The sequence below is a fragment of the Oncorhynchus tshawytscha genome, unplaced genomic scaffold (genome assembly GCF_018296145.1).
Source record: "Oncorhynchus tshawytscha isolate Ot180627B unplaced genomic scaffold, Otsh_v2.0 Un_contig_739_pilon_pilon, whole genome shotgun sequence".
Classification (NCBI taxonomy): Eukaryota; Metazoa; Chordata; class Actinopteri; order Salmoniformes; family Salmonidae; genus Oncorhynchus; species Oncorhynchus tshawytscha.
The window spans coordinates 87,501-97,500 of NW_024609734.1; the positions used below are offsets into that span (position 1 = coordinate 87,501).

Consider the following 10,000-nt stretch of genomic DNA (forward strand, 5'->3'; position numbering starts at 1 on the left):
ATAATAGCTCACTGTTTTGCTATAATAGCTCACCTATACTAGCTCACTGTTTTGTTATAATAGCTCACTGTTTTGCTATAATAGCTCACTGTTTTGCTACAATAGCTCACTATTTTGTTATACTAGCTCACTGTTTTGTTATAATAGCTCACTGTTTTGTTATAATAGCTCACTATTTTGTTATAATAGCTCACTATTTTGTTATAATAGCTCACTATTTTGTTATACTAGCTCACTGTTTTGCTATAATAGCTCACTGTTTTGTTATAATAGCTCACATTTTGCTATAATAGCTCACTGTTTTGTTATAATAGCTCACTGTTTTGTTATAATAGCTCACTGTTTTGCTATAATAGCTCACTATTTTGCTACAATAGCTCACTGTTTTATTATAATAGCTCACTGTTTTGTTAAAATAGCTCACTGTTTTGCTATAATAGCTCACTATTTTGCTACAATAGCTCACTGTTTTGCTATAATAGCTCACTGTTTTGCTATAATAGCTCACTGTTTTGTTATACTAGCTCACTGTTTTGTTATACTACTTGTTGAGCTCTTTAATGAAAGTCTAGTTCTTTTCAATTAAAAATTATTTGATTTATTTGACCATTTGAAAAACACAATTCAACCGCGTGGAGACAATGCATTTATAAAAGTTTACAACTTATTTCCATTGTGGTCCTCTTTCAACCCAACTTTCAACAGAAATGCAAAGCTACCACTAAATGTTTTCTAATGCTCGTGAAAGCCGAGCCGTTTGATATTAAACAAGTTCTCTTTCTGTCAACACAACAGGTCCATGACCTGAGGCTGAATGAGAACAAGCTGAAAGCAGTGCTATTCCACTCCATGTATCGCTTCACCAACCTCACAGACCTCAACCTCACCAAGAACGAGATCTCTTACATAGAGGACGGGGCCTTTACCCATCAGGCCAACCTACAGGTAAGGGATTTGATTGTTTGGTTGATGTGTTGAGACGAAGGGATTTGATTGGTTATTTGTTTGATTCGTTGGTTGGTTGGTTGATAAAGAGATCTTTCACATAGAGGACATGGCTTTCACCCATCAGGCCAACCTACAGGTCATTGGTTTGATTGTTTGGTTGGTTGATTGGTTAGTTGGTTGGATGACAATGAGATCTCTTACTTCAGGGATGGGCAACTCCTCTGGGGCCTGATTGGTGTCACCCTTTTGCCCAGCCCCAGTTCACATACAGTAACTTTGGAAAGCATTCAGACTCTTTGACTATTTCCACTTTTTTTTACATTACAGCCTTATTCTAGACTTGATTAAATATTTTTTTTGCCTCATCCATTTACACACAATACCCCATAATGACAAAGCAAAAATAGGTTTTTAGAAATGTATGCTAATTTATAAAAATAAAAATAATTCACATTTGCATAAGTATTCAGAGTCTTCTTGGGTATGATGCTACAAGCTTGGCACACCTGTATTTGGGGAGTTTCTCCCATTCTTCTCTGCAGATCCTCTCAAGCTCTGTCAGGTTGGATAGGGAGAGTTGCTGCACAGCTGTTTTCAGGTTTCTCCAGAGATGTTCGATCGGGTTCAAGTCCGGGCACTGGCTGGACCACTGAAGGACATTCAGAGACTTGTCCTGAAGCCACTCCTGCGTTGTCTTGGCTGTGTGCTTAGGGTCGTTGTCCTGTTGGAAGGTGAACCTTCCCCCCAGTCTGAAGTCCTGAGCTCTCTGGAGCAGGTTTTCATCAAGGATATCTCTGTACTTTGCTCCGTTAGTCTTTTCCTCGATCGTGACTGGTCTCCCAGTCCCTGCTGCTGAAAAACATCCCCACAGCATGATGCTGCCACCACCATGCTTAGGGATGACGTTCCACTGTAGGGATGACGTTCCACCGTGGGGATGACGTTCCACCGTAGGGATGACGTTCCACCATAGGGATGACGTTCCTCCAGATGTGACACTTGGCTATCAGGCCAAAGAGTTCAATCTTGGTTTCATCAGACCAGAAAGTCTTGTTTCTGATGGTCTGAGAGTCCTTTAGGTACATTTTGGCAAACTCCAAGCGGGCTGTCATTTGCTTTATACTGAGGAGTGGCTTCCGTCTGGCCACTCTACCATAGAGACTTGATTGGTGGACTGTTGCAGAGATGATTGTTCTTCTGGAAGGTTCTCTTAGTTGTTCTAAACTTCTTCCATTTAAGAATGGTGGAGGCCATTGTGCTCTTGGGGACCTTCAATGCTGCAGACATTTTGTTGGTACCTTTCCCCAGATCTGTGCCTCGACACAATCCTGTCTCAGAGCTCTACAGACAATTCCTTTGACCTCATGGCTTGGTCTTTGCTCTGACATGCACTGTCAACTTTGTGACCTTATATAGACAGGTGTGTGCCTTTCCAAATCATGTCCAATCAATTGAATTTACCACAGGTGGACTAAAAGTTGTAGAAACATCTCATGGATGATCAATTGAAACAGGATGCACCTGAGCTCAATTTCGAGTCTCATAGAAAATGGTCTGAATACTTATGTAAATAAGGTACTTCTGTTTTCATTTTTAAGACATTTGCAAAATTTCAAAAATCTATTTTTGCCTTGTCATTATGGGGTATTTTGTGTAGAAGGCTGAGGATTTTATTTGATCAATTTTAGAATAAGGTTGTAATGTAACAAAATGTGGAAAAAGTCAAGGGGTCTGAGTACTTTCCCGAAGGCACTGTACCTGACCCAAATAGTCAGTTAATCCGTTTAGAATGCAATCAGTATAATCAGCTGTGTTCTCTAGAGATGGGGAAAAGTGTGAAGCCACTCCGGCCCCTAAGGACTGGAGTTTCCCCATCCCTGTCTTACATAGAGGATGGGGCTTTCACTGATCAGGCAAACCCACCTGTCAGGGAGGAGTGGGTGTTTGATTGGTTGATCGGTCGGTTGTTTCGTTGATTGTTTGGTTGTTGGCTTGATTGGTTGAGTGGTGTATTGATGGATTCTATTGACTGATTTGACTTTACTTACTTTAATGCATGTTAAGGTTTTACATTAATACAAAACCATTTAGGGTAAACACAATAAGTCAAAAGGAAAATCTCAAACAATCCCCTCTTCTCCATGTTATAGATCAATAGTTTGACCAGTGTGTTATGTAAGTGATTTGAGATAGCCAAAGATTTACTGTATTTCCCTTGTGCTCCCTTCATCGGACTGGTTACTGGAACTATTCCCCAAGATGAAACCCTTCTCCAGCTTCATTTAACAGCCCAAGTACATGGATGCCATTTTCATTAGATCCAGAGTCCATGGCACACAGGGATGTTGCTATTTGTACTTACTAAGATGGAGGAGAGCCCAAGTACTTACTGTATTGCCATTGTGGTCCCTTCTAATCCTACGCCCTCCACCTGTTCTCCCATTGTGGTCCCTTCTAATCCTACGCCCTCCACCTGTTCTCCCATTGTGGTCCCTTCTAATCCTACGCCCTCCACCTGTTCTCCCATTGTGGTCCCTTCTAATGCTACGCCCTCCACTTGTTCTCCCATTGTGGTCCCTTCCCACGCCCTCCACCTGTTCTCCCATTGTGGTCCCTTCTAATCCTACGCCCTCCACCTGTTCTCCCATTGTGGTCCCTTCTAATCCTACGCCCTCCACCTGTTCTCCCATTGTGGTCCCTTCTAATCCTACACCCTCCACCTGTTCTCCCATTGTGGTCCCTTCTAATCCTACGCCCTCCACCTGTTCTCCCTGTTACGCCCTCCACCTGTTCTCCCATTGTGGTCCACCTGTTCTCCCATTGTGGTCCCTTCTAATCCTACGCCCTCCACCTGTTCTCCCATTGTGGTCCCTAATTACGCCCTCCACCTGTTCTCCCATTGTGGTCCCTTCTAATCCGCCCTCCACCTGTTCTCCCATTGTGGTCCCTTCTAATCCTACGCCCTCCACCTGTTCTCCCATTGTGGTCCCTTCTAATCCTACGCCCTCCACCTGTTCTCCCATTGTGGTCCCTTCTAATCCTACGCCCTCCACCTGTTCTCCATGCAGTGCACTAATTCCAGAAGCAGTCTTTTCATAGGGAACATGCTGTCATTTGAGATGCCAAAGTCTTACTGTTTCTCCATTGTGGTCTCCTCTCATACCAGGTCCTCCAGTTGGGTTACAACAAGCTGACCAACCTGACAGAGGGGATGATGCGGGGTCTAGGCCGCTTGCAGTGCCTCTTCCTCCAGCACAACCTCATCGAGGTCATTGACAACAAAGCATTCGAGGAGTCCAGCTCCAGCCTCAACAGCATCGACCTCTCGTCCAATAAGCTGGCCCGGATCGATCCGTCAACGTTCACCGTGCTAAACCGGTTAATGGTCTGCGAGCTGGCAGGAAATCCTTTCCATTGTGGATGTGATCTGTATAGTTTTCTTACTTGGTTGGAGGCATTTAATAACGTGACACATACATACGACAGGCTGCAGTGCGAGACCCCCGGCGAGCTGTTTCTCTACCCGCTCCTGAGCCCCGTGGCCGGGCACGGGCGCAGCGCTCGCACCATGCTCGCCACCATCTGTCGCGACGGCATGATCATACCCGGGATCACGTCTCAACCCGGCACCGACTGGGAGGGCTCCGGGATGGGCCCGGAGATGGACGGCCGGGCCGGACCGTATCATCAGCCGACAGCGTCGTCCACGGCCGACCCCAACTTCAACCCCAGCATCAAACTCCAATGGGTCACTCTGTCTGCAGCCAAGCTGTTGGTCCAGATCCCTAAACCATACAGCAAGATGTACGTCCTGGTTCAATACAACCAGAGCTTCGTCTCGGATATCCAGAACCTCAAGGAGAAGAAGGAGAAGGTGACGTTGGTGGACCTCAAACCTCACACCAACTACACCTACTGTGTAGTGTCTATAAGTAAAAACCAGCGCAACAACCACACGTGCATCTTCTTCGCCACGCGAGAGGCTGGCCCTGACGACCACCACGCCAACCCGTCAACCATGACGCATTACATCATAACGATCCTGGGGTGTCTGCTGGGGATGGTGATCGTGCTCGGGCTCGTCTACTACTGCCTGAGGAAGCGTCGGATGCAGGAGGAGAAGGAGAAGGCGATCAGCGTGAAGAAGACCATCTTGGAGATGCGGTATGAGGGACAATGTATTATTTAGGTTGTTGAAACCCCAGCTCTTTATTCTATGGTATTTGACATTATTTTACTCATCTCTTTTATAGCCTTGTTGTTTTTTATTATTCTCTCTCATTCCATTTTATTGTTGATACAATAAAGTGTGTTTGTGATTTAAATGCACTTTAATTCATTAAAGTTTGATTCGAGGTTTGAATAACTTGGGACTCATAGGTAGATGCGATGCACTTGAATTGCATACAGCTACTTTACCTGAGATGTAAAAATATTTTATTCTTATGGATTTTATCCTTGTATTTTATTTCCAGGTATGGACCGGAGGCTGCAGCACAGGCAGCTAACGACCCGGCAGCCATGCAGCATCTCCAGGAACAGGCCCAGAACCAGGGGCACCACGGAGGTCACCTCCACGGAGGAGGGGGTGGTGGGGGTAATAAACTTCCCCCCTCCACCTCCTCCAGCTCCGGCATGCTCCACGGTTCGGCCAACACCACCTCCTCCCGCCTCTCGACGCTCCCCCAAGTGGAGAAAATGGCCACGGCGTTCAGTGAAGCCATGGCAACCAATAAAGGGAACTATATGGACGTGAGGACTGGGGCAGGATTATCGGGAGACGGGGGAGGATTATTACTGGCAGGGGGAGGAGGAGGAGGGGGAGAGGCGATACTGGTGGATATGCGAGGCATCAACGGTTGCAGTGAAGATGGAATGGACGTTGGGAATGATTCGGATGACGACGGGCATGGATCTGCGTCGGAGATCTCGACGATCGCCATGGAGGTCGACAAAGTCAACCAGATTATCAACAACTGTATCGACGCGCTCAAGCTCGACTCCCTTGTTGCCACGACAACATCTGGCGACAACCCTACTTCTCCTCCACCTGCTTGTATCACCTCCCTCGCTCGGAACCTCATCCCCCTCTCCCAAGGCCTCGCTGACACCTGCCAGATGCTCGCCTCCTCTCCCAAAATCCATGCCCCTCCCGCGATGACCCCCGTCCCCCTCGTCATGCCCCTCTCAGAGCGTCCCGGAATCAGTGGAGGGGGCTTCCTCTCACCACCCTACAGGGACCCACCACCGGCCAATGCCGTACGACCCTTACAGAGGCAGCTGAGCGATACAGGTGTGGTGGTCATGGGTGCTGGGAAGAACCGATGTAGCGTGTCCTCGGCTGGAGGATCCATGAAGAGCACCAGGGTCTTCAGTCTGGATGTCCCGGAGCCCCGCAGCCCGGGGCCCAATTCCTGCCCTCCATACCCAGAGAAGGGAAGCCCTGTTGGGTGTGTGGAAACCATGGAGAGGCTCCCTCTTGTGGGTGGAAATGGTAGTGGTTGTGGTAGTGGTGGTGATGGAAACGGGATGGGTTGTGGTGGTGGGAACGGAATGGGAGGAGGGGTTAATGAAGGTGGGGTGAATGTCAATGGAGGTGGGGTGGGTTGCGGAGGGGGAGGAAGAGCAGGGGGAGGCCCGGGAAAGCAACAGCAGCATCATCATCTGGAGGTACATCCAGACTACCACTGTTCTGAGCACAGGCACTCCTTCCCTGCCCTCTACTACGAGGGAGCCAACGACTCCCCCTCTCCCTCCCCATCCCAGAAGGCCTCCTTCCTCAAACCCCTGGGACGTACCAAAAGGGACCCTGCCGCCTACTCCCAGCTCTCCCCTTCCCGGCACCACAACTACTCTGGCTACTCCTCCAGCCCCGAATATTCCTCGGAAAACACCCTTCGAATCTGGGAGAGGTTCCGGCCACACAAGAAAGGCCCTCGCGACCCTCGCGAAGAGGCGACGTATATCGCTGCAGGCCACGCCTTGAGGAAGAAGGTTCAGTTTGCGAAAGACGAGGACCTCCATGATATCCTCGACTACTGGAAGGGGGTGTCGGCCCAGCAGAAGCTGTGAGAGATGAGGAAGAGGTGTAACCTAGAGGATGGCACAGAAGGAGAAGACAGTGATGTCATAATTCTCAAGAACTCCCAGACAGTGAATGGACCTGAATGACACAACTACAACTGTTGGCTCCCATGTGGACTTCCTGGTCTCTTTTATGACATCATCTGTCTTCTCATTCTTTAACTTATCCTAGGGTGTTACAACAGCAGACTCTGACAGGGGATGAGGAGGATAGTAGTGGAAGTTATGGGGGAGACATTATGTAGTAGTACTAGTAGCATGACATGGGGTATTGTTGTTTTCTACAGTTCCACAATGGAACTACAGGGGTTCCACAATTCTACAAGTCGTTCCACAGAAATTCCACTGTTCCATTGCGGATTCCATCATGGTTCCACAAGAGTTCCACAGTTCTACAATGGTTCTACAGAGGTTCCAAAGTTCCATAAAGGGTTCTATAACGTCTCTGTAACAGTTCCGTAGGCGTTCTATAGTGGTTCTAGAAGTTTCAAAGTTCTACATGGAGTTCCATAATGGTTACACACTGAGCTTCTAGGTGGTTCCACATTCTCTTTTTTTCCAGGTTTGGGTAAACAAAAAAACAACAATATATCAGATTTCCTTTTGCCTGGCACTTTGGTCCTTTCAGACTACCATAGAAAGACAGAGCCAGGGTGATGAGGACTCAGTAATGACTGCAGAGTCTTGTCACTAGCAGGTGTCCTAAGACTCATTACAACATATCTCCCAACAACAAGCAGCAGCATTACTCGGCTTAAACCCTGGTCCCTTAAACAGCACAGCTCATAATCCCATCAACATTCAATTCATTCACTAAATACTGGATGCATCCCAAGTGGCACCCTATTCCCTGTTTTCTGCACTACTTTTGACAAGGGCCCACAGGGTTCCCATAGGGCTCTGGTCAAAAGTAGTGAACTATATAGGGAATAGGGTGCCATTTGGGACGCAGAGTCATTTCACTCTGCAGCCCACCACCTGCCTCCCTAGCAGTGCCATTTAGAGAGATAATTGAAAGGGGATGAGGAATTAGCAGTGTTTGCCTCAATCTCTTCTTCTTCCTTCGGAGGAGGGGGGAAAGGGGAGGGATGATGGAGGGGAGAAGGAGGACAAGGAAGAGGGGGAGGATATTAAGCGATTCTTATCGTGTTAATTGTTCTCGGCTGTAATTAGCCCAGGAACAAAACAGGTGGAGATGCTGGCGTGGGTGGACACACACCGAGAGGTGTGTGTGTGGACGGTGGGAACCAGGCCCTGGAGCCCCTCTCTGTGTTTAGCAGGAGCGTGCTTATCGATTGGAAACACCTACACATGTTTTACAGAGCGTGGCATGCTGATGGAGCGCTCCGCCATTTTGTTTTCTCCTTCTTCTTGGCCTTTTCTATATCAGACATGTGGATTGAGCAGATACATTGCATTCAGATAGCGAACAAGGAGGAAGGGACGTTTACACACACACACACACACACGCACGCACACTCTCCGTGTGTGTGTTCAGATTACTATGAAGTAAGCCATTTTCCAGACCTACTTGCTAACATTTCCCTGGCTTCGAGCCAATTTGTTATTTACAGGTATAGCATATTTTTCTTTTGATAAGAAAGTCAAAGCTTCCTTCAGGGGAAGATTAAAATTAGCATTTCAATAGTGCTAGTCATGCAAAAACCACTTTAGGCTGGGTTAGGAGAGGTGGAGAGAGACGAGTGTTGGCTCCCATATTAAAGCAGAAGGTAATCATGTCGGAGTAGAGAGAAGGTTCCTAGCGGAACACACAGACCTCACACAAGAAGTTACAGCTGAAATTAAAGACAATGCTAGTATGGTGATGTTTAGAAAAGCTAGAGTGCGCAAGGGTTCATGGTCTATTTTAGAGGGAGCGAGAGCGTGAGCGAAAGAGAGAGCAAGAGCTAGAGAGAGAGAGTGAGAGAGGGAGAGAGAGAGAGAGAGAGATGGATCTCTATGGAGAGGTCAACGAGATCATATAGCAGAGCCATAGATATAAAGAGTTAGTAAAAAATCTCTCTTCAATGTTGGCAGCAAATGTTCCATACAAAAAACATAGTGCCAAATATGCTATTTATAGTGGCAATATATGAACATAGCCCAATTGTTATATTTTGTATTGGTCTTTTGACCAATCATATCAGCTCTTTTCACCTCCGATTTTTTCAGATCCGATCTGGTTTGATGAAATACAAATTAGTGACGAAAAAATATAATAATTGTGTTTCCTGCTTAAACTGCCTGGTTTCTGGTCTATATGGAGGTGATAGAGGTTATACAGTGCCTTGCAAAGTATTCACCCCCCTTGGCATTTTTCCTATTTTGTTGCATTACAACCTGCAATTTAAATAGATTTTTACTTGGATTTCATGTAATAGTCCAAATTGGTGAAGTGAAAAAAAAAACTTGTTTCAAAAAACTAAAAAGTGGTGTGTGAATATGTATTCACCCTCTGTGCTATGAAGACCCCAAATAAGATCTGGTGCAACCAATTACCGTCAGAAGTCACATAAAGTCCAATTGTCTGCAATCTAAGTGTCACACGATCTGTCATATGATCTCAGTATATATACACCTGTTCTGAAAGGCTCCAGAGTCTGCAACACCACTAAGCAAGGGGTACCACCAAGCAAGCGACACCATGAAGACCAAGGAACTCACCAAACATGTCAGGGACAAAGTTGTGGAGAGGTACAGATCAGGGTTGGGTTATAAAAGAATATCCAAAACTTTGAACATCCCACAGAGCACCATTAAATCCATTATAAAAAAATGAGAAGAATTTGGCACCACAACAAATCTGCCAAGAGGGCCGCCCACCAAAACAGGCAAGGAGGGCATTACTCAGAGAGGCAACAAAGAGACCAAAGATAACCCTGAAGGAGCTGCAAAAGCTTCACAGCGGAGATTGGAGTATCTGTCCATAGCACCACTTTAAGCTGTACAGCCCACAGAGCTGGGCTTT

At 46.7% G+C, this 10,000-nt stretch overlaps 1 protein-coding gene across 1 annotated transcript in view; it reads left to right on the forward strand.

Annotated features, from left to right (window-relative positions):
* The window catches only part of LOC112217262 (protein phosphatase 1 regulatory subunit 29), a 58,063-nt gene extending 49,993 nt beyond the window's left edge, over window positions 1–8,070 (forward strand). The window contains exons 3-6 of the mRNA XM_042317364.1: window positions 796–945; window positions 4,115–5,112; window positions 5,424–6,523; window positions 6,575–8,070. Of these exons, the coding sequence (XP_042173298.1) occupies window positions 796–945; window positions 4,115–5,112; window positions 5,424–6,523; window positions 6,575–7,020 (2,694 nt within the window). The 3' untranslated portion in view covers window positions 7,021–8,070. The remainder of the gene's footprint in view (window positions 1–795; window positions 946–4,114; window positions 5,113–5,423; window positions 6,524–6,574) is intronic.
* The last annotated feature ends 1,930 nt before the right edge of the window (window positions 8,071–10,000 follow it).